The sequence below is a fragment of the Acomys minous genome, assembly GCF_964271855.1.
Source record: "Acomys minous genome assembly, chromosome: 13".
In the NCBI taxonomy this organism is placed as follows: Eukaryota; Metazoa; Chordata; class Mammalia; order Rodentia; family Muridae; genus Acomys; species Acomys minous.
In genome coordinates this window covers 86,358,413-86,383,891 of record NC_140495.1, presented here as the reverse complement: position 1 = coordinate 86,383,891, position 25,479 = coordinate 86,358,413, and the positions used below count along the sequence as shown (strand labels likewise).

Here is a 25,479-nt window from a genome sequence, read left to right as displayed (position 1 = left end):
ATTCCAGGCTGAGAAGGAAAGTTGAGACAGGATGCCCAGGGCAAGTACGCCAGAGAGACTAGCCATATCAACATGCTCTGGCTTAAATGAGAGATTCTATGTCAAAGAATAATAGAAGATGATGCTTCCACATGTACGTTCAGCCATGAACACTTATTTACCTGTGTGGACATACTCATGTAAACAACATGCAAAAAGAAAAACAATACCACCAGGCACAGTGGCACATGCCTGTAATCCCAGCACTCCAGAGGCAGAGGCAGAAGGATCTCTGTGAGTTCAAGGCCAGCCTGGTCTACAAAGTGAGTCCAGGACAATGTAGGCTACACAGAGAAACCCTGTCTTGAAAAAAACCAAACCAAACCAAACCAAGGATGACAATTTCTGAAGAATGACATCTGAAGCTGGCTATTGGCCTCCACATGCCCATGCACACATGTGTACCACCCTACCACGAACATGCAAACACATCTGCATAAACACAAAAGAACCTGGATTTGTAGTGAAAATGTAGTTCTTATGTGTAACTATTCCTCCATCTATACACAAAATGCATTAAAATGTGTAACATTCATATTGTATTAGGTAGTATAGTATAGAGATTATTTATGATGAAAGACTTGAGCAAATTCTACGCAAGTAGCAGGCCATTTTATAAGGGGCCCAAGTAGCTACAGATTTTGCTATCTTCTGGCTAGGATGGGAGAGGTGGAGGTGCAAGGAGTGTTCTAGAACCAATCCCCACCCCATTGTGAGTGATGACTGAAGAATAGGAGGGCTAAAAAATGTTTCATTTATTCCATAAAAGGTTTACAAAGTTGGGCTGGAGAGATGGCTCAGAGGTTAAGAGCACTGGCTGCTCTTTCAGAGGTCCTGAGTTCAATCTCAGCAACCACATGGTGACTCACAACCGTCTATAACGTGATATGATGCCCTCTTTTGGAGTGCAGATATACATGCAGGCAGAACATTGTACATATAATAATAAGTAAATCTTTTTTTAAAGTCCATCACTTAGTCAAGAACTTAGCAACAACTACCACTAGAATGAAGTTTTCTCAACTGTTACCCAAGATGTCTGTGCCATACTGAGGTATTCAAATCACTAATGTGGCCTAGTTAAATTACCACTTGGCAAAATGAACTATTTTCCCTGTAATTCTCTATTTCATTTAAGTGGAAAATTTCATCTGGTTTTCCTCAGACTACTAAAATCAAAACAACTATGACTTGCAAGTGAGATAATAGACATGGAAAGTTCTCTCCCATTTCCACTTTGTAGAACAAACATAATGTTTTCTTTTAAGGCAATAAGGAAGTAGGCAAAGGTGAACCAGAAAAAGATGAATTTTCAGTTAATAGATTGCTTTGCCTTGTCTGTTAAAATTACTTCCTAACTGTATAAGACAAACAAATTCATTACCATGGACAAGAATAAAAAAGTAGGAGCTGGAGGCTCAGAGGTTAAGAGCACTGACTGCTCTTCCAGAGGTCCTGAGTTCAATTCCCAGCCACCACATAGTGGCTCACAACCATCTATAATGTGATCTGATGCCCTCTTCTGGCCTGCAGGGGTACATGCAGACAGACCATTATATACATAATAATAAATAAACATATCTTAAAAAAAGAAAAAAAATGGAAAGGTAGCTAACACATGCTTCCAGTTACCAGTACCAGTTACCACTCTGTACCAATGCCCCATCCCAGGAGGCCTGGTATAAGACTATTTACATATAATTGTTCCTAAGAATGGAACATTGAAAGAAAACTTATTAAATAAAGGAGCTATCTTTGATATCAGGGATAGTCATATAGTACCACATTATAGACCTCATATTTAAAGAAATATTCATAAAGAAGTGAGAGTGACGCTAACCAATCAAAGGCTGGCAACTTTTCAGGAAGTAGATTAGTAGATGCATACTTTGTCTTAAAATCAACAATTCAAATACAATACTATCAGGTGAGGCAAAAACTCCTCCTCTGGTATTGGGAGAAGAGAGAGGCCACTCAGAAGCCACAAGCAGGGTCCAGTAAGGAGCTGCCGAAGACCACATGTGCCAACTGCACAGAATCTGAAATGCTCTGTCCTAGCCTGGCCTTACTAATGCAAATCAATATTCCAGCTATTCAGCCTTAACCCATTTAGCAAGCACTGATAGCCTACTTTGGGGTCCACTTTTCATGAAGCATTTCTGAGTGACTCACACAATAAAAACCTATCCACAAAAGATTTGAGTGTTCAAAAGATACCCTACTGGAGAGAGTAGAGAGAGGAACAGGAAAAAAAAAAAAATCAAGCTCATTCTCTTTCTCCATGACCCTCTCTGACATTAACATTCAGAAAAATGTGTAGAGAAAATAATAGCACCCTCCCCTTCCACAAAACAACAGAGCCAACCAGCTGCCAGCCCCAGCTACCTTTTCTCTATAACGACACATCCTTACCATACAGGTAACCTACCATAAAAAGGAGATGAGAGTAGATCTGGGAAAGCTGCCAAATGTATAGAAAGTCATAACCATTAATGGCAGAACACTCAGAAATATCATGAACAGCTGGCGGGCTGGAGCAGGATGAGTGGCCTGCACATTTCATTGTAAGTTGGATTTGCCCTTCCCTGACACTCAATAATACTTGATATACCTTAGAGAAAATGAATAATTGTTAAAGAATCACTATTATTGCCCTCAGCTAGAGACTCTACATCCTATTCAATGAGCTTGACTGTAGGAAAACCAAACACTGTGTTCTGTATGCAAGCAACTCAGAGTCAGACCTCTCAGTCTGGTCTCTGGAAGGCTCTGAGCATCCTTCTCAGGATTCTATCAAGCATTCTGCCAACTCTGTCAGGGCCCCGCCCCTGCTGACACTCACACAGCTCGGCATCTTTAGCAACAATATGCTGAAGAGTCAGCTCCCTTAACTACAACCACTGCAGAGAACTAAGGCTCCATACAAAGAGTGTTTGATCAACTTAAACATTTCTTTACATTTCCCTCAGAAGTTAGGAGGTTTTGCTCTGACTTTTCAAATAGTTTTTATAGAAAATATCCCTCTACTGACTCCTTTATTGTTCATTATGTCTTTAATTCTTAGCATGATGCATTAACACATTCTTAACTCTAAACATCTTTTGAGAAAGTTGCGAAGCCACATTAGAGAAAGCCCCAAATATAGAAGAATGGTATTTTTAGTTGTGTTGACCTAAGAGATGCCCAAGTTGCCAGGGAGACCTTCTGGGGCACTCAGGAGCTCTTTATATGGCTATGGTGACCAGCAGCAGCAGCCTATCAGGCCTGAAGGAACATTCTTATTTTAGTTCTGACTCAGCAGAGCTTTCTCACATAACTGCCAGCTACATTGGGACAGGAAGTCAGTGGGAGCTTTTATTCTTGACTGAACTTAATAGGAGGCCTATACTTCACTGATAAGGAACAGGGAAAACCATGAAATTTTCAGTACAGAAGGACAGAAATAAAACAAGTCAATTCAAGTCAAAGGTCTTTCCTGTTAAGACACATATACCTCTCATATCCAGCTACTTTCTTGACACAGAATATACATCTACACGGTTTTGAACATACTAACCAGAACACAGAGAAACTGAGAACTTTTTTTTGTTTGTTTTGCTAAAGTTGAAATGGTTTTTTAAAATTTTGTGATTTGCAGAGAAAAGCAAGGAATCATCTTAGCTGCCATGACTCAGATTTTTAACAAAAACATAATACAAGATGATGTGAAAAGGAAATAACAAGATCCTAGGAGTCTGATGTTGACCAGTTAGTGAAACTATATTGACAGTCAGTCCAGAGCTGGGCTGAAGCCTCACTAAGATTATTCAAATACCCTTTGTTCCAGACCCTGAAAGCAGGTCACATGGTTACAGAGCACTCTTCTCAAGAGGAATTCTACGAACCTAGCAGTTCTCTTCTGCGAAGTAAAATATTGCTGAACCAATGCTTCCCTACATCTTAGGTTTTTTCGGTTTGGTTTTGTTTTTTAAAGCAGCACTCAAGCTTATCAGTAGAGGGCACTGGAGAGATGCCACAGGGTTTGGTTGCCTGGACTTGCAGAGAGCAGACACAGATAACCAGAGGCACGGCAGAGCAGCATTTGCAACTGTGAGCCGGGCTTCTGTGCCTTAACCAGCAGTATCCATGCTTCTGGCAGTTCTACAAGGCAGATGTGTGTGTCACTTTCCCATGGAGACTCTTACCTAAGCCCTTGAGATAGTGCTATTTTATGGCAGCTTATCCTATTCTGTTGCTATGTCAGCATCTACTGAGGCCTGGCCTGGAGAGATGATGTGAGAAACAGTTGTTTTCTATGAGAGATAGCTAACCTGGCAGGAGCCTTTCGTTCTGAATGAGTAGAGGGCTGGAGTTCAGTCTCCAGCACCCACATGAAGCTCCAGATGCAGGGGATCCATCCAGTGTGCTCTTCTTGCTTCTAGGGGTACTGGACTCACAGGCTATACATCCACACAGGCACATACATGTACAAACATATACGTAAACAAAAACTGAAGAAGAAGAAAGAAGAAGAAGAAGAAGAAGAAGAAGAAGAAGAAGAAGAAGAAGAAGAAGAACAGCAGCAGCAGCTATTCATCTTAAGACATTAAACTTTAAAAATCATGCATTTCCTTTTCTGATTGAACTAAGACAAACAAAGGAAGAAGACTGGTCAGGATCCTGTAGTTGAGGGGTTCTCAGACTTTTGGTCTCCTTACTCAACACTAGCAACTTGTCTCACTCAAAACTTAGGCCAGCCATCTTTACTGCTGAAAACTAGGAAGAGGTGGGAGGAGTGGGTAGCCAAGTAAAGTACAGCCCAGTGAAACTGTCAGCGCGCTCAGCAGGGCACATAAGACAGTGAAACTGTCAGAGCGCTCAGCAGGGCACATAAGACAGTGAAACTGTCAGCGCGCTCAGCAGGGCACATAAGGCAGAGGACACTGAAGAACCTGAGGGCTTCAGTGAGCTCTCTTTGCTTCAGCAGATGAGGAGGCACCACTGCCAGAACGTGCAGTCACCAGGGCAGGGTGGCTGGGAAACCAGCTCCAAGCGCAGGATGGGAAAGGCAAGAAAACAATGCTCTAGACTATTTCTGCTACTTGAGCTTTTATGAAATATGTCACACGTCATCTTCTTTTCTCCCTCCCCACTATCAACCTCTCCCATAGACATAAAAATTAAATCCCACAATGAGCAGGTTGAATTAGCCTGACTCAAAACAGGGCAGTGTCGGAAACGGCAGAATGAAGCCTTGTCATCATACCTGATTTTCTCTCTTGCATACAATTTAGCAGGAAATCCAGCCTGAAACAGGAGAGTGACTCAAGAGTCCTCCTAAGAACTCTGTTCAGCATGCTTCCTTCTGCCCATTCTGGTGTAAGCCCTTGAGGACACTGTTCTTTCCTTCTATTCACGGAACCCGGGCCTCTGTGCCACAGCAGTGGTTACAGCTAGCACCCAGCTCCCACATCAACCATAGCCCTGTAAGAATGGTGTGCAAATGAGAAGCCAGCAAACGGCCGTGGGAGGACTATATGTAGTTCAGGGAGATTACTAATGAATTAGTTATTTTGTAACTGAGCTATGAATACATATACATACATGTGGGTTACATTTGTGTGCACACTTCTTAACATGTAATTACTTAGAGAGTGCAAAAGAAGCTGAGAATGGAACCTCACACCTGTAATCCCACCACCTAGGAGGCAGAAAAGAGGCAGAAGGATTATTGTAGGTTCAAGGCTAGCCTCATCTACGCAGTTGGTTCTAGGCAAGCCATGGCTACATTGCAAGAGCAAGAATTGGTCTTTAAAAAAAAGTGAAATTAAGTTAAGCCTTTTATTAACAGAACTTCTATCAGGAGTCTTAGTTCAAGACAGCAAAAGCACTTAAATAGTCTGTGGCCTACATGGTCCTTTTACTTGAATCTTAAATCAAGCATTAGTCAAAACAATCTCTTTTACAGAAATTCATAGGTAAAAAAGCAAGAATGTAATAAAAACTAAAATGGCACAATGTCAAGTGACTACTACGGGAAAACAGAAAGAGATGTATTAATTAGGGGTTCAGAGTGGTGCTAAAACACTAAGACCCAGTCAGGCATGGTGGCGCACCCTCTTAATCCCAGCACTTGGAGGCAGAGGCAGGTGGATCGCTGTGAGTTCGAGGCCAGCCTGGTCTACAAAGTGAGTGCAGGACAGCCAAGGCTACACAGAGAGACCCTGTTTCAAAAAAAAAAAAAAAACAAAAACAAAACAGCAACAGCAACAAAACAACAACAAAAAACCCAACTAACCAACCAAAAAAACAAACAAAAACATCCCAAAACCAAGAGCAACTTGGGGAGGAAAGAGTTTATTCCTGCTTTCAACTCTCAGGTCAAACTCCATTAGTGAGGGAAATCTGAGCCAAAACTAAAGACAGGAACTTGGAAGCAGAAGCTGAGGCAGGAATGCTGCTTACGAGGTTACTGCAGCACAGTCTGCAGAGCACAGTCTGTTTTCTTATACACCCAGGGCAACTTGCCCAGGGGTAGCACCATCCACAGTGGGCTGGGACCTCCCATATCAATCATTAATCAAGAAAATGCCCCCACAGACCTGCCTATAGGCCAGCTGATGGGGGTTTTTTCTTAACTGAGGTTCCCCAGAATACTTTAGCTTGTATCAGGGTGACAATAAAACCAACCAGGACAGAAGACAAATTTTCAAAGAGATCAGAACCTATCAACAAACCAAATGATGAACCAGTGAGAATGATTAAAATAAAGTAATAACATAGTCAAATGGGAGAGAAAATGCTGTCCCCTCTATAATGATAGATTCCTATATTGGCCATACCAGAAGTCAGTGATTCATGGCTGGAGTTGTAGCTTAGTAACAAAAGAGGCCCTGAATTTGGTCCCCAGAATTACAAAAGAAAAGTAAAGCAAAACAAGTAGACAAGCTTGGCGTGATGGGGGTATAACTGTAACCCTAGCATTCACTAGCACGGTTGAGACAAGAAGAACATGGATTTGAGGCAAACCTAAATAACGAGTTCCAGGCCACTCAGGGCTGTATAGTAACACCCTATCTCAAAAAACAAAAAACAAAGAAATGAAACTCCCCAAACAAACAAGTAAATGGTTTTTTACCCCCTTTAAAAGCAGTAGTCCGGAGACTGGAGAGATGGCTCAGTAGTTAAGAGCATTGTCTGCTCTTCCAGAGGTCCTGAGTTCAATTCCCAGCTACCTCATAGTGGCTCACAATTATCTATAATGAGATCTGGTGCCCTCTTCTGGCCTGCAGGCACACATACAGGCAAAACACGCTATGTGTGTAATGAATAAATCAATAAAATATTTTTTTAAAAAAAGCAATAGTCCAATATGGATGGCCAATACTTACCTAGTATATTAGAGGAAATGACCACATGATTGTTTTCAGAAATACCCTATCCATAAACGTTCTCTGAAATTCAGGAAACCATTCTGCTAATGGAAACAATCTACAAAGATATGAACCACATGTTTTTTATCTCATATGTGGGAGAGTCCAGATTTAAACACACACACACACACACACACACACACACACACACACACACACACACCATGAAATTACAAAGAGGATCTTGAGAGGGAAGGAAAAGTTCGTACAGGAAGGAAACAGAATGAGAAATGGGACTATCTGCGGGAAGGTGGGAACCAGCCAGTGTGTAAGTAAGTGAAAGGGCAGAGGGGGAGGACAAAGTAGAATAAAGCATAATGTCACATATGTATAAAAATACCACAATGAAACCCATTTCTTCATACATGAATTTAAAGTTAAAAAAATGTTTAAAGTTTAAATTTAATTTAAAATTTCTTAAAAGGAAACGTGAAAGAAAACCTATTAAATTACTTAAGAGTTAAGATGCTGGCAGAAGTAAGGGGAAGAAAAATACAAAAGTAATTCAAAAGGGTTTAATTCCCATGTGATAGGCAAGGCTGCTTCCTGGAATGGAGACGGAAGGGAAATTGCCTGGTTATTCTTTATTAATCCAAGGACAAATATAATCAGAAAACAGTATTGTTATTGCTCATGTTGCACTCTGAGTGCTCTTTCACTCAGAAATTGATGCCACTGACTCTATAGGTCCAGATCACCTCCAGGCACAATAAATATAAACATAGGCTTAAATAAACAGACTTTAGCAGGTCAAGTTACCTTCCTTTTGCTTAGTCTTTTCATTTGAATTTAGACAACATGAACCATTATTCAGTGTCATAATTTGATTCCAGAGTTGCATCTACATATGTTCTTTATACTTTCAAAGCAAGGAGGCAGAAAATAAAATCGGGAGGCTTTTCTCCAGCTCTTTTACCATTACCAACCCGACGAAGAAAGCTTTATTAGAACACAGAGAGCCACACCCGTTCTCCTACACTCCTGACCAGTTGCATTTCCATACCAGCAGAGCTGAGAAGTAAGGACAGATGGAATGACCATAAGGCCTAAAATAGGGATCATCGCAACCAAAAAGCAATGGCCAACTTTGAAACTACTGGGCAATTTGTTATTCAATAATCGTAACTAATAATTCTGCTTACACAGCCTCACTATTTATCCCTATGGAGGCACAGTACATTTAATAATTTATCTGTGTCTGTTTTGTTCTGTTATTAGACAATGTATTAAGAGCGCATCCCCAATTCCATGGATGTAGCAGCTTTAATAATGCAGACTGTACCAAAGATGCCTAGTCAAATATATTTTACAGAGTAAATCAGAACACTCATAACCTACAGTAGCTTCCCCCACCCCTGGCAAATGTCTATGAAGAACAAGTAGAAAACACTTAAATTTCAGATAAATCACCCACAGTCAAAACATAAGACTTCAGCTTTCACTTTTATGCTTAAAGGTAAAATTTTAACTTTTAAGATATAATTAAGTCTACTCAGAACTTCCAGGTAACCTATCTTGTTTAAAAAGATGTAGTTATTTGTGTATATCTGTGTTAATGTTATGTGTGCCTGCCTGTACATACCACATACATATGTGGCATCTGGAAGAAGGTGTCCAGTGTTCCCCTCTATCACTCTCTCCCTGCTCCTTTGAGGCGTGTGTGTGTGTGTGTGTGTGTGTGTGTGTGTGTGTATCTGTCTGTCTGTCTGTCTGTCTGTCTCTGAACCCTCTGCTCTTCCTCCACAAGCTGGAAGCCCACCAGTTCACCTGTCTGTGTCTGCCCTGCTCAGAGCTGGGTGACCAGTGCTTGCTATATGGGAGCTGGGATCTGAACTCTGGTCCTCATGATTGTACAGCAAACATCTCCAGCCCTGAAGATAACAAATCTTCCTCTAAAAGCAAGCAAGGTTTACATACATACATAGTCTGCTGGTAAGAGCTCACTGTGAACACAGAGACTGCTGGCTGAAGCCCTGGGTCTAATCCCCAACTGCTCAAAAAATTAGCAGCCTTATGTTTCTCAGTCTTCCCTTTTCCCTTCTTTGTGAAAAAGGAGAAACTTGTTAAACGCTACAGGATTATTGTGAAGATCCAATGAGAAAGCACTTGATCAATCATTAGGAAACAATAAATGGCATGAAAGGCTAAGCAGGTTAAAAAAAAAACCAAAACAGTTACTTAATTTACATTTCTACATATTATTTAATAATTATTTTATGCAGTCATAGGTATTGAACCTAAACCCTCACACATCCAAGGTCCAGACACACAGAGTATAAGTAAGTATATGAAATAAAAACCCAGGGGCCAGGAAAATGTATTTAAAGTCTTGTTGAGGTTAACAACAGAATGGAAAGGCTGACAAAATAAATTTTTGATCATTATAAAAGTTGGTGGAGATGTGAAAACACAAGAAACTTTATATACTACTGGTGTGAATCTGTTCAGAAAATGACTGAGCCATTTTTGAAAAAATAAATATATACTTAAGCAAACAATCTAGCTCCAAAATGAAACAAGGATACATCCAGACAAGAATGTGTACATGAATTTCATTAGGAGCTTTATTTGAAATAGCCAATGACTAGAAATAAATCCAAAGTCAAAGTCAATAAATTAGAGTCTGCTCACAATATAAACTAAAATAATAAAATGAAATTAATTATTGATAGCTGCACCAAGATGAATGCATATCAAAATAACTATGCTGAGTTCAAGAAATCAAAACAAAACACAAATATCGGATGAGAGAGATGATTGAGCAGTTAAGAACACTTGCTGCTCTTGCAGAAGACCTGGGTTCAGTTCCCAGTACCCACACAGCACCTCCCAACTGCGGGTAACACTCAGTGTGTCCTTTTCTAGCCTCTACAGGCACCAGCCATGCATGTGCTGCACAGATAAACATGCAGGCAAAACCCCCATATACATAGATAAAATGTAAAGAACAAAGAATATTAAATTATAAAAACCACAATTTAATCTACTGACAAGAATTGGATTAAAGTTGTCTAGGAATGCAGGAGAGGAGAGGGCGATGGGAAAGAACTGTGAAGAGGTGTGGGGGTGCTGAATATACTATCCGGGTTGTAACTGATGTGTCACTGTACATATATTTAATCAGTACTGCTCAGACTTAGTACTTTACAGAGACTCAATATAATGACTTTTAAAAAACAGTGTAATCCTACCTTCTACTGTATGAGATCACTGTGATGGGCTGAACTACGTCCCCATAAAAACATTATATGTGCTGTACTGTTAACCTTACATTTCATGGAGTAGTGGCAGTTCACCTCTAGACCCGCAGCATTTGGGAGATCTAAGACAGTTGGGGCTACATAATAAAACTTTGTTTTGTGGCAGGAGAGATAGATGGCTCAGAGGTTAAGAGCACTGACTGCTCTTCCAGAGGTCCTGAGTTCAGTTCCCAGCAACCACATGGTGGTTCACAACCATCTGTAATATGATCTGACGCCCTCTTCTGGCCTGCAGTTGTACATTTAGGCAGAGGAATTTATACATAATAAATAAATAAATTTTAAAGAAGACCTTGTTCCAAAAAATTTATAAACAAAAAAATACCCTTCACATATTCACTGTGCTCCTAAATTACAAGAGCGTAATTTCAAATGTGCGTCAGAGTTCTGGCACAGTCCTGATTTCATCTGTGCATAAAGCTAACTGGCAGGTGGCGTAGTGGGTAGGGCGGAAGCATAACTACAGCAAGAGAGGCAAAGATCTGAGGCCATCTCAGCACTAGGCGAGGGAGGGGCCAGCTAAGGATTTCTGTAAAGGGCCAGAGAGGGCCACGCCAATCTGTTATCATGATGCAACTGCCAGTTTAACACAAAACCACCACAAGCAACACATAGAAGGAAGGTATGCCCCAGTAAAACTTCATGTTCAGCTGGGCCTGGTGGCGCACGCCTTTAATCCCAGCACTCGGGAGGCAGAGGCAGGAGGATCTCTGTGAGTTCCAGGTCAGTCTGGACTACAAAGGGAGTTGCAGGACAGCCAGGGCTACACACAGAGGAACCCTGTCTCAAAAACCAAAAAATAACTAACTAGTAAAATAAATAAATAAAAATTGTACTTTGAATTTTAGAGCAGTATTTAATTTAAAGTGAAAGAAAACTGTTTCCCGGCAGCGGCCTTTGCCCTTCCTAGTCCTCGGCAGATCTTCTGTTGGAGCGCACATACATCCCAGAAAAGGAGATGGTAGCAGAAGTTAAAAGTACAAATGGGCTTTGTACAATAGTGAGTTAACATGAAAGATACTTGGTATTTCATGTATTCAAACAAAAACTGCTCGGAGGGAAAATATCTTGATCCTATGCCAGAACACATTCCTGGGATGAAAAGGCTATGTCTTATTTGTCCCTGAACCTTTACTTGGCACACAGTAGGCACTCAATTAAAATCAGATAAATGATGTCTTAAGCTCCTGACGCTGTCACTGGTCTGTATTATTCCCAACAATGCTCGCCTCACAGAGACGGCTGTTCGGACTTTCATAATGGCAAATGATATACACCGTTGCTAGTTATGTTCATCCACATTTAGAAGATCCGAGGTACTGAAACTTGGGGCACCTCACTTCAAATTCATCATTCTCCTGATTCTCCTTAGCCAGGAAAGCCATATTAATAGTAAAATATAGCTAGAGGGGAAATCCCATCTCTCTAAACTGATTTAAAAGTCCATGGGAAAACTGAAAATTATCATTTTTCTGTTTCTCATGCACTGTAAACATGGGAAGTGATTCTCTCAGTATTCGAAGTCAAGAAGAGCAGAAACATAAACCACTGTTGTTACCACTGAGGAACTACATCACCAGAACGGGTAGAAAAAATATCTTTCTTTAATTCATTGGGACAAACAGCATTTAACAATTATTTTTTCATTTAAATTCTAGTTGCTAAAAATTAACTGTTTTGAAGATCACTATAACTATATAAATAAACTATCTCTTAGGTAGCAAGTAATATGTAAGCAATTTTATTCATGGGTACTTTAAGTCTGAAAATAAGTATAAGAGGGTTAGCTTAAAATATTTTACCGATCTTAAGTTTCTAAAACAGAAAATCCTAAAAATCCTCAATGTGAATTTAAAACTGTTTTTTGCTAACTTCATTCTTGAATTCTGAGTGTACAAATCTGGACTCCTGGTATGGCTCATTGGTTAGGAGACCTTATCTAGCATGTGTGGAGGTCTGGGTTGAACTGCCCCTCTCACAGGGAGAGATTAAAACAAACTAAAGCTAGATATAGTAAAAGTATTTTTCCAAATGCTTCTTTTTACCGCAGCTTTCTGTCAGCAGGAAAACAGGAACACTTCCTGTCCCCCGCCCCCAAAAGAAAGAAAATCCAAATCCTCTTTCATAGTAACACAGGGGCTTAATGCTGTAAGGACTTTCAGAACATCAAATCTAAAAGAACGTTTTGGCAGTTACAGCAAACAAACAAACAAACAAACAATATTAGGCTGGTTTTAAATAAATTAACTTTGAAATCCCAAACAACTAATCTTTTGTGAACTTGGTCTCCAGATGTTCGATGCCCTTCACTGCTAAATTACATTAAGTGGTTCCACAGCATTCCCTTGTGACGTCACTTCATAAAGAATCCCAAGAACCCTCCCAGCCCCCACCCTGAGCACCTCAAAGTCAGATTTCTCACAGAAACCTGCTCTGCTAGACCCAAGCTCCTTCTAACCCATAGGGAAAATCAATTCCTTCCAGCTGAAAAGCTACTCTGGAGCCGCATGTAAAGATGCAGCAGCCCCAGGTGAGGAGATGAGCTGGTAAGAGTGTGCAGGCTTGGAAAGAGTGCCACAAAGACGCTCCTACCCAAAGAACTGCATCCGCTAGGCTTCGAATCCCTGCTACAATCCTCAGGAACCTTGACCCTTAGCCAACCCTGACTCTGCACTCACCTCAGCTCAGCTTCCTCAGGGAGCCCACTTACTCTCAGACTATCAGGACGCTCTCGCCTTCTCCTGTAAAGGCAGGACTGTGAAAGCTCCTTAAGTTGTAATGCAGTCATGGTTTTCTCTGCACAGCAATTAAGGATACTTTGGAGCGCTTATGCTAGGCGAGTGTTGCCAGCTCAGAAAGGCAGTGTCCTCTGCGGAAGGACTTCAGCACACCTGACTCTGGGTTAGAAAGCTCCAGGCAAAGCAGGGTAGGCTAGTCGGCTGAAACACCGCTTCCTGTTTCTCTTTGGGACACACCCTCCCCAGCAAGACATGACTTGCCTTATCTCTGGGCCCTGTACCTAGGGGAGGGGGGTCAGTGACCCACATGGCCCACGTGGTGGTCACCAATAAGCAAATTTCTTATGAACAGTGACAGCAAGTCCTTTATAAAATCTCTCCAAGAGTCTTCCAAATTAGAGTTGGAGAAAAAAAATCTCAGCAAAGTAATGCTTAAAGAAGGGTCCTGCCCTATTTTATTTGCCAGGAAATCCATTAACATTTCACAGACAGCTGTCAGTATACAGAAGTGCCTGGTCATCAGGAGCTCTTAGGGACATTTTCTCTTAAAAAAAAAAAAAAAGGCAGAATTCCAAAGGAAGCAGTCCAATTCCTTCCTCTCTCAGCACTCTAAATCCTCCTTAAGAGAAAGGGGTGTCTGGGCCATACCTTCCCTATTAAATAGTACTTTAAAAAAAAAAAGATAAATGGGGGGAAGACTATTTCTCCTTCTAACTTCTGGTAGCTGATTTTCTGATTCTGTGCCAACTCTTTCTGAATAACCCCAACTTACACAGTCACCTCTGCTGGGTAACACTTATCTCGGGTTGTCAGCCTACAAATGCCAATATTTATCTATGTAGTTGATCTTGGAGAAAAGGTGAAGGGGGTCCGACTCACAGAGGACATGGGAAATGCTGTGTCACCTGCTCCAATAATGTGAACAGCACAGCAGGCCGGGCGCCACCCACAAGGCCAAGTAAGTCCCCTTCAGGATGTACACCCAGCACACATACAGGCTGGCTGCTGGCTAGTTCTTAGCCAAAGGCTTGCTTCACGGTTCTAGTAACTTTTCTTTGGGCAATTTGTACCATTCTCTTCCTTTTAGATTCCTCTCAACAGGAAAAGGGATGGAGAGTGAGGTTCACTGGTGAGTGTATGGTTAGCATGTGCAAGGTCTTGGGCTTAATACCAGTACTACCCCAAAAGAGAAAAGATGGGCTGCTATAGCATAATGGAACCACTAGCTTTACTTTTAAAAGAGGTGGGTTGGCTGTTGCTGTTATTGTTTTACTGATGCAATTTGCGGACAAGGAAACAGCATGGTGACTACTGAAAGTTACTTAGACAGGAAACAGAACTGTGTGGGATGGATCCTGTACAAGAGTCTGTGGTTAAAAGGATGTGACAGTAGCAGCAACAACAAAAACACTAGTTCCAAGGCCTGTAACAAGCTATGACAACGGGTGCCCTCTGACTTTTCAAATGGCTGGGCCAACAAGTAGGAATTTTAGTAAATCAATGTTTATGCTGCAATGAAACTGCTACAAAGAGTAAAATTAAATCCTGAACTTTTGCTGAAGGTTCTTTAAACCACTGTCTTCATGAAGCAGATGACGGAGGGAGAGAGGGAGGGAGGGAGGGAGGGAGGGAGGAAGGGAGGGAGGGAGGGAGGGAGGTTTACTTTTCTCCTGCACCCCTGCAGATGAATATTGAGGCTGGCACACTGTAAAGAGTGCTAGGTAAGAACACACAGGCACCAACAGGGACTCCACAGCTTTGAAAGAACATTTCACAAACTTCGGCAAAATATGCTATCGACTAACATGCAGCCTGCAACCAGAATTGGCCCTACAGCACTACCAGATGGGAAGACATCCCCAGCCCAGTGCACAGGAGAGTGGCATGGTACAGTAGAGCACAGCAGATTCTGGATCTTTTAAAAAATGTTGTTGTTGTTGTTGTTGTTGTGGTGTTGTTTCTGGAGACAGAGTCTTACAAGTTGGCTTTACTGACTTGGAACTTGCTACATAGATCAGGCTTGCTTCAAACTCAGAGACCTGCCTGCCTCTGCCTCTCAAATACAGGAATTAAAGATGTGTACTACTCTGCCCAGCCCCCATTTTAGTATTTGAGACAAGGACTCATCTATCTCAGGCAAGCCCTGAACTCCCCAGGTAGCCAAAGATGTCCCTGAATGCCTTACCTCCCCATCTCCACCCTCAAGTGCTGGGATTACAGGTGTGCATCAACTACTCCAAGCTGCCTGCTTTATAAGACGCTGAGTACTCTTGCACGCTAAGCAAGCGTTTTACCAGCCCCGGCCCTTAGACCTGAGCGACATATTCCAGACCCCAGTTCCTTTTTTCCTCTTCAAATACAATTTCCCATAGAAAAAAAACTTACCAACTGTGCCTAAGTTTTCTGTTCAGATATAGTTCAAAGATCTTTAATTTCAAGCAATCATTTGCATATATTTTATAGTATGAGAGGCTTAGACAGTGCTTTTCCTCACATGACTCTAAAGAGAAACGTTTCCACTTCTGTATTCTTAAGATTTTGACTGCCAGTGCAGCCTTGTATTCAGTGCAGGACTCGTACCCTCATTTTTCACATGGCCTCACCACTGTCTAATATTTGTAATTGGAGATTTTGCCTCTCCTTGGACACTTGCAGTAGTGATCACTCCATAAAATTCTTAGCTCTCTCCTATTCCTAGTGTGACAAGGACCAATGGTCTCCACAAGTTGCTGCGGCCAGAGTGTTCCGGCCTGCGTCTGCTCCTGTGCAGCACTGGCTGCACCAGCCTCATCTTAACTTCCCACACCACTCTGTTCTAGCTTACTAATCTCTTGTTAAATCTGCCATGAAATAGCAATCTGCTCTAATTCAGTATCAGCCATCAAAGCTGACAATTTCTTCTGTAACTTGAAAATCCTCACAGAAGTGATTAAATACAAAGTTCTACAAAGTGCTGTGCAAGATCTTTCTCCTCTCAGGCTAACAACTACGCAATAGTTTTCCATCTTCTGGGAGTCAGGGATCTTCGGGGAATCCGATAAGAGTTTGCATTTGAGTATTACATTTTACAACAGCGTTACAAAACTGACATTTTAAAACCCCACAGACAGTTCTTCAGATCTTCCCTGCAGGGTTGTTTCTCCCTCTTCTGAACACCTCCAACTCACTGGGCTGCATACTATTTGGGAAAAGTTCCTCTTGCTTGTTCTAAATTTCTGTCAGCCAGCAATCTTGTGATCTACTCAACCTGATCTTTTTAAATGCAGGTCGATTTCTTATTGACCCTTCTTAAAAACCTCTCCATGGCTGCACTGCTTTATAACAGTATAAACAAACAGAATGAGGTGTGCTGACTGGGGCCAGCAGAGCCTGCCCCTGGCTCCTCGGCTCCTAGCATTCTGGCCTCCAGGCAGCTCCTAGGACGATTAGTCCTCTCACTTCCTGGTCTCTGTGGCTGCAGCCTGTATGTCTAGAAGAGGGGTTCTTGCAGGGTTAGCTCCTACGCAGCCGCTGCATCTTGGACAAGCACAGGAAGCTGCATTAGGGGGAACTATATATGAGAGAACTGTGCTATCTCACCCTCGTTCCTCAGTGAGAGGGGTGACTTCTGTGCAAGCACGATCCAATTTGCCAACCCAACACTGGCTGTTTTCCCCAAGAGCCTTGTCTTCTCTTTACCTGGTCAGCTTGGCTAGCTCTTATCCAGCTAAGAAGCCCCTTTAGTTCCAAAGGTGTTCTAAACCTCACCATTTTAACTCCAGCATTCCTTTTAACCCTAGCCTGTTGTCACCATAACAAAATTACTTCCTATGTACTCTTATAGCAATAAGTAGTAAAACTATCATCTTAATATCACCTGTTCTCTCAAGGACCTGTCCACACAACCCATTTTGTGCGCTTGGTCCCTTAAAAAAAAACCTGAGATTGGAGGGGCATGGCTCAGTGGGTAAAGGCGCTTGACACACTGGTCTGGTGAACCCACCTGACTTCTATACCTGCAATGCATACCACACATTTACACACTAATGAATACAACTTTAAAGTTTGTTATTGGATCTGGCTGTAGTAGCATGTGCTTTTAAGTCTAGTACTTAGAAGGCTGAGACAGCCAGATTTTTGTGAGTTCAACGCCATCCTGGTCTTCATAGCAAGTTCCAAGACAACCAGAGAGCTGTTTCCAACGACAATAACAATGAGTAGTAGTAGTAGTAGTAGTAATAGTAATAATAATAATAATAATAATAATAATAATAATAATAATAATAATAATAATGTGTAATTGGCTTGATTACCTAGAATTTTATTCTGAATTATTTGAGAATTCACCAAGAGACCTTGCTCTTGAGATTATTTAGTAATGTAAATGACATCATGTTGTTGATTATAAGAGACATATTTCTGACTCCAAGTTTTGTGGGTGGGTGGAGTCTTGTCTAGTTAGAGGGTGTCCTCTTCAGTCTCCATGGCCCCTATTACTAGGAGGCTTAGCTCTTGTCCCCTCATATCCTCCCAGAGGCCTATTCTCACTTAGGTCTCCAGTTTGTCACAGAGATGCCCCCAGCCACAGTTTCTCTTTTGTCTGTATGCCTTCTGTCCTCGTGATCCTGCTCTCCCTAGGAATGATCCCAACTGTAATCTTAAAGGCAACAATGTTGAAGTTTTATTTCCTCATCTCAGACATCAGCTTTACTTCTTTTGTACACAGCTTTTACTTTTCTTGAGACAGGGTCTTACTATGTAGCTCTGGCTGGCCTGGATCTTACTGTGTGGAGTAGGCTGGCATTAAATACACCTGCCTTTGGTTCCCACGTGGTAGGATAACAGCGTGCAGCACCACGCCAGGCCGCGGCTTGCTACCTTTTCCATGCCTCATATACAAGTTCATTTTGCTGATAGAAATTTGAGAAAGGATTTTTAGGCTTAAAGATATATTTACTGTTAAAAAATTATATACTAGGGTTAGAGATATGGCTCAGCAGTTAAGAGTACTTGCTGCTCTTATAGACCTAAGTGCAATTCCCAGAACTCATAGTAGGCACTGTGAGATTTCATTTCACATGAAAAGATTATATAGAGATGTGTGTGTATACACGTATACACACACTTACACATAATTCTACCCCCAGAGAGAGAGAGAGAGAGAGATTGTCAGAGAGGGAGAGGGAGGGAGGGAGATTGTCAGAGAGATGACAATAATAGCAGAATCATAGACTATCTAAACCAAGACGTCAGCTTTCAGGTTGATACGGAAAACCCAGAAACCACATGTAGAAGCCTGTCATCATACAAGTAACAAGGTTCAGACAAGGCTCTTGTGAGGTAGGGCTAAAGAGAGAAATATTCTATGAAGAACACAGAAAACAACACACTGTGCCTGTCCAACGCTCACACCGTCACAGGTTAGGCTCTGGTCTCGCCTACAGGCTAAGGGGATGCTGCTATTGAGTATGTGATCATATAAATAGGCCTGCACCTACAAACATTTCAAGTTACAGAAGAGTAGAGTGTTAAGAGAATGTGAGAGTGTGGAGGACAGGAGAGCAGGGACTTTCCCGAGTTAGTGGCAGTGGCTGTGATAACTTTAACCCCGACAAGCCTGATGACATCAGACAGACAAAAAGTAACACCTTTTAGTGTCCTTAACTCTACGAGTGACATGAAGCTGCTGGCAGCTTTGGTTTTAGCATTTCATTATGTAGTATTCATGTATGAGTATTCTCATGTGTGTAGGATCACATGTGTATGCAGATGCATGTGGAGGCCAGAGTTGCACACTGGACTGTGTTCCTTTTACACTGAGGCAGGGTCTTTCACTGGCACCCAGAGCTTGCCAGCTAGCCAGATGGCTGGCGGGATAGTGTTTCTACCACCTGACTGCCGGAATGACAAGGAGGCATTTACAGAGGTGCTGGGAATCTGAATTGCAGTTCTCACGCATAAGCTGCAAATAAATGCTTTACTCACTGAGCCCTTTCCCCATCCCAAAGCTGCTGTTTTAAGTAAGACTGACAACTTCAATGTAGGTGGAAAGCTCCTCTCCTGTGAACAAGGGCAGAGTATGGGGACTCAGGCAGTGACAGTAAGACAGGAAACAGCAGGATAGGGAAGGACAGCAACTAAAGCCAGGATAGCAGCGATAAAAACAGGAAAAAGAAGCTGGGCTTGGTGGCACTCAGGAGGCAGAGACAGGCAGATCACTGTGAGTTTGAGGCCAACCTGGTCTACAAAGTGAGTCCAGGACAGCCAAGGCTATACAGAGAAACCCTGTCTCGAAAAAAAAAAAAAAAAAAACAGAACAAACAAAAAAACAAAAACAGAAAAAAAAGGGTGTGAGGTGCACCAGGAAGCAAAGTGGAGAAGTGAGGTGACAGACTAGGAGGAGCAGAGAGGGAGGCAAGCAGGCTCTGCATTGTTAACATTTTTCTTCACATTCTTTTATCCAAGGAGCAACAAAACAGACCTGATCTTGCCCACTGAAAGGCTAGCATTTAAAGCCTACTTTGAACTAATAAATAGTTTTAAAAGTTCACAAGATTAGCCAGGGGATGTGTCTCTGTTGGTAGACTGCTTGCCTAGCAGGCATGAAATTGTGGGTTCTATCACTGGTGTCACATAAACTGGGTGTGGTGGTGCCCAGCACTGGGGAGGTGGCAGCAGAGGGATCAGAAATTAAGACTCGTCCTTGGTACACAGTGCAGGGACAATCAGCTCCTGTCTCAAAAGGTAAAGTGGGGGCATGGAGACGACTCAGCAGGTTAAACATACCTTGCAAGTGTGAGGGACTGAGTTTGATCCCTAGAGTTCTCTTTCCTTTAATATATCCATCTGTTTTTGAGACCTAGTCTTAACAATCAAATATATTATTAAGTAAATACATAGTAGTTTAAACAAGCCAACAATAGAAGGACATTCTTACGACAAGTGGAGAAATGTGATTACAAACCGCGTGGGCATTAAATAATGCTGAGGAATCTGTTCTTTTTGTCATGAAGGACATCAGTATGTGGTCTTATAATAAAGTGTCCACCTCAGAGACCAACTCTGATGCATACCGAGTTAGTATCAATTGAAAGCAGAATCTGCTCTTAAATATGTTAAGAGAGGAAGAAGAATGTGAAACAAGGAGAGCAACAAAGTAATGAAGTCCAGGCAATGAGAGTGCAGAAGACTCATTTCTTGTTTGTACTAAAATATGTTCCTAATAGCTTTTCCTAATGAGGCCTCTGAGGACGTTAGCGACAAATATCTTGTCTAAGATCATACACAGTACATTCAAGGACATGTTAAATTTCAAAAGGAGGTCTCTTTCAAAAGAGGAGAGGGCGCCAGGCGGTGGTGGTGCACGCCTTTCATCCCAGCACTCAGGAGGCAGAGACAGGTGGATCACCGTGAGTTCGAGGTCAGCCTGGTCTACAAAGTGAGTCTAGGACTGTCAAGGCTACACAGAGAAACCCTGTATCCAAAAACTAAAAACCAAAAATAAAATAAAATAAAAATAAAAGGAGGAGAGAGCATTCTAAGTGGAGGAGTGAGGGGTGCCTCAAGGCTAACAAGCTGATGATCCCTGATAAACTTGCTGATAAACTGGGGAACTCAGAATCCTATTTTGAATCTAGTTTACCTGATTTACATGTTATGTGGAAAAAAGGTGTCTACATGATTTATATGTCATATGGGGGAATGGGGGTGAAGAGTTTGAATTCAGGGTGGGAAGGATTATAAACTTGGAGATAACAGAGTTTGAAGGTCCTTCTCACAGCAGCATAAGCCACAGGGGCAGAAGGAAGAAGACATTCAGAGTGTGTGTGTGTGTTGGGGAGGGAGTAGGGTTTGTGCTTTTTCAGGGAAACATGTTGCTGAAAATAAAGCCATACAATCAAGAATAGCACATATACCTACAGGGTGGTTCCTTTATGTGCTTCTAGCTTTATCATATCTTGAACAAGGCTACTTGAAACCCTTACCGGCTTTCCCTGATCCTCCATTCCTGTCACACCCTGATCCTCCACTCCTGGCAGATGACCCCGTTCCCACCCCCATTATCATCTTCAGAATGTAACCAGCACAACTGCCTTGAGGGCCTATTTTCCACGGTTCTCTTATTTTATGATGACCTCTGTTCTGCTGGAGCTCAGTAAACAACACAAAACCCACCCCGCGCTTAGCTTATATAACAGTCATATTAAAGGCAACGATCATGATGTTAATGTTTTACATAGTATTTGATTTAATCCTGAGTGACATCCTTTTTTATATAAGCAGAAATAAGGCCTACACTGCTATGTGATAGTACCAGAATTGAATGGCATTCAAGAGGCCTTACTTATAACCACAGCACCATGTTGCCTTTCTCAAATTAAGAACTCAATTTTAAAGAACGTAATCTCTTCAATGTGGTAGAAACCAAAGAAAACCATTTCACTACAGCTAGCTTAGGAATGCTGTGACTAGAAGGCTGTCAGAATTCGAGGAGAGGCTGAGCCAGAGTGAGACCCTATCTCAAAAGCCGAAATAAACCAATAAACAGATGCAAATATCCAGTACAGATGTCTTAGACTATGAAGGTTGCAGCTTTTAAGTGCTCTTTCTGCCACCATGTGGCTCCTACAGATATTACAAGCACACAGTTTTCGGAAGGTGAAGGGATACTAGCTTTGTTAATGCTCAGGTCATCACTGCAGGGTAGAAACACAGAGAGCCATCATTTGTTACATAATGAGTTTAAAACACATTTTGGGCTGGAGTGTATCATATAGTGCTTGCTAGGCATAGCAAGGCTAGCACGGAAAACACCACCATCATTCTGTTGGTCTACACATTTCCAAACAATGCTTAATAAAACAGAAAACTTCAATAAGGAGCTCAGTTATTGTAAGAAGCTGAGCAGCGTTGGTGCATGCCTTTAACCTTAGCACTTGGGAGGCAGAAGCAGGCAGATCTGTGTGAGTTTGAGGCCAACCTGTCTATACAGTGAGTTCCAGAACAGCCAGAGCTACAGAGAGGAACCCCTGTCTTAAAAAAAATAAACAAAAGAAGAGAAGAAAAAAGAAAAAAAAATCAATGTAAAATCACTAAAGATTAAGGAAACCACTAAGACTAGCAAGGAAAGAGGAAAAGCCTTGCTTTCAGGCATAACTAAGTAGGTAAATAAGGACCTGTGTATACACTTCAAAACTAAAAAGTAAATAATATGGAAAGAATATAGAAGCTCTGTACATATAATTAGTACTTTAGCATTTCCTCCAAATTTGATACCTTTTTTTTTTTTTTTGAGCCAGGGTCTCACTATGTAGTTCTGGTCTGAAACTCACAATATAGACAAAGCCGGCCTTGAACTCAGAGATCCACCTGCTTCTTCAAACAACTAATTGCTTCTCCCTCATTGTAGCCCAGATGAGCACAGGCTCTGTCTCCTTGGCTCTGCTGTTCTCTATGAGCTATTCTCTATCAGCTGTGCTCCATGCTGTTCCCATTTTGTGGAGCCTTCTCATCGAGGCAGTGGGTGCTCTCCAGGTGACGTTTCCCTCAACTTCAGGCACATTGCCCTTGCATTTGCCCCACCAAATGCTGCTCACTGCTGAGTCATCTCCCTCAGTGTTCCCTAGAGTGTGGCAAACAGCATGTAGACAGGAAACAGCTGCTGAGGAACTCAGGTTCAGGAACTTCACAGAAACATGAGAAGGTGTTTAGTACTGTGAAACTTTTTCTTAGTCATATTTACAGACACACATCAACACATATACACAGAAACTTACAAACAAGGCCCTTGGCTCAGAAAGACACAATCTGCCAGACAAGGAAGTTGATTTCCTATAAAGAAGCCTTGTATTAGTAATTTCTTAAAATGTAGACTATGACTGTCATCGCTTTCTGCTTTGCTTTTTTTCCTGCCCCGGGCCCTTGCCTGCAGGGATTCCCGGCATGCACGGCTGCGCTTCAGCTGCTGACGCTCAGCACGAAGCCTTCCCGATGGTCTAACCTGTTCACACATATCAAAGCCACTCACTCTGTGTAGTGACTACAGTCCTCTAGGCCTGTACTGAGTTGGAGTTTGTCTCAGAGGACAGTCTGACTTCCTTTCTTCCTCGATCATGGGATGTCTCACTTCACTTTTCATGTTTCTGTGGCAGGGATTAGCAAATGTTTGAAAAAAGGCTAGATACTAAATATTTTAAGTGCATCCAGCTACCAGATTGTTTTTCTTTAGCAGATCTTAAATTTGTAATTAAAACACTTGTTAATTAACTGGAATGTTATCTGACAGAATGCTAAGTATCTAGAGACTCCATCTTCAATTCCTCCTGCCAAACACGACACTAATCAAGCTTACACTCTTCCTAGCACATAAAATAGTAACTTCCATTCTATTAATGCTGCAGCAAGCAAAAATGAATAAATAGTATATATATCATAAAATAATTTAAGATAAATGTTGGGGGGGCTGTTTTTGTTTTTTCGAGACAGACTTCACTGTGTAGCCTTGGCTGTCCTGTTCTTGCTTTGTAGACCAGGCTGGCCTCAAACTCACAGTAACCTGCCACCACACTCGGCCAAATATTACTTTTTTAAAAGATTTATTTATTTACTATTATGTATACAGTGCTCTGCTTACACGTACACCTGTAGACCAGAAGAGGGCATCATATCACATTAAAGATGGTTGTGAGCCACCATGTGGTTGCTGGGAATTGAACTCAAGACCTTTGGAAGAGCAGACAGTGCTCTTAACCTCTGAGCCATCTCTGCAGCCGCCCCGCCCCCCAGTACTAATTCTTAAAACTATAAATTCTCACCATTGGTAGTCATATTGTGGCTAGAAATACAGAAACTGAACCATGGTAAAAAGTTACTTTTGAGTAGAAAGAGCTTTCTAAGCCTTTCACCTAGGGAGGGGGCGTTTACTTTAGTCTAGTGTTTGGGGAATGTAAAGTATCTATTTTAGTTTACCATGAACTGATACACTGGCCAGCTGACTAGCTAGAGGAGCCTTGTGGCAGCTACTTAACTATGGAGGACAATCTGTACACTGGCATACCTCTACGAATGCTGCTGAGGTAAAAGGTGAAGGTCAGTGGTGAAACCAGCTGAGCCACCTGGTGAGACTGTGCTTCAAAACAAGACAGTTGCTCAAGTCTCTTGATCTAAAATACATTTAATAAAGTGTGGCAGTGGTCCCATGTAACTCGAATACTCAGGAGGCGGAGAATCAGAAATCTGAGACTACGGGCCTACGTAGTGAAACACTGTTTGATTTATTATTTGAAACAAAGTCTCACTGTGCAGCCTGAGAGTCTGAAACCCTGCCTACCTCTGTGGTGTGTGTCTGGTTAGACTCAAATTTACAAAAAAAAAAAAAAAAAAAAAAAAGAGTTCAAAATTCCTAAGATTTCCAGTATACTGGCTTTCACAGAACAGATACCAATTAGTATGATAATAACAATAACAACAAACTGATAATAAATAATACCTAAGGAACTGCTTAGAAGCTAATCTGCTGGGCTGGAAAGAGGCTCAGCAGTTAAGAACACTAGCTGCTCTTCCAGAGGACCCAGGTTCAATTCCCAGCACCTACATGGCAGCTTATAACAACTGTCTGTAACTCAAGTTCCAGGGGAATCTGACACCTTCATACAGACACACATTCAGGCAAAACACCAATGCACATAAAATAAAATAAAAGTGTATAGGTGAAGATTAAAAGAGCATTTCTTTACATTATGAGCAGAAAACAACAAATAGTATACAAAAGAATTCTTTCAGTAATGTAGTAGAGGAAGTGTTTATGGGTAGGAAAACATAGCCAAGCACATAATCTGCTCAACACTAGAAAACAGCACCCTCTAGTGCCTGTTTGTGAATCTGCTGCTTTTCAACTAACAAGAAATAACATTTACTGGAGAGATGGCTCAGAGGTTAAGAGCACTGTCTGCTCTTCCAGAGGTCCTGAGTTCAATTCCCAGCAACCACATAGTAGCTCACAGACATCTATAATGAGATCTGATGCTCTCTTCTGGCCTGCAGCTGTACATG

At 41.7% G+C, this 25,479-nt stretch overlaps 1 protein-coding gene across 5 annotated transcripts in view; it reads right to left on the bottom strand.

Annotated features, from left to right (window-relative positions):
- The window catches only part of LIMS1 (LIM zinc finger domain containing 1), a 106,360-nt gene that overhangs the window by 37,817 nt on the left and 43,064 nt on the right, over positions 1 to 25,479 (bottom strand). Inside the window, exon 1 of one of the 5 annotated variants that reach the window (XM_084753588.1) lies at positions 13,390 to 13,722. The exons of 3 other annotated variants lie outside the window; for them this stretch is intronic. In XM_084753588.1, the coding sequence (XP_084609714.1) occupies positions 13,390 to 13,499 (110 nt within the window). In that variant the 5' untranslated portion in view covers positions 13,500 to 13,722. Of the gene's footprint in view, positions 1 to 13,389; positions 13,723 to 25,479 lie in introns of those variants that run through there. One more of the 5 variants, XM_084753589.1, reaches the window with a different exon arrangement.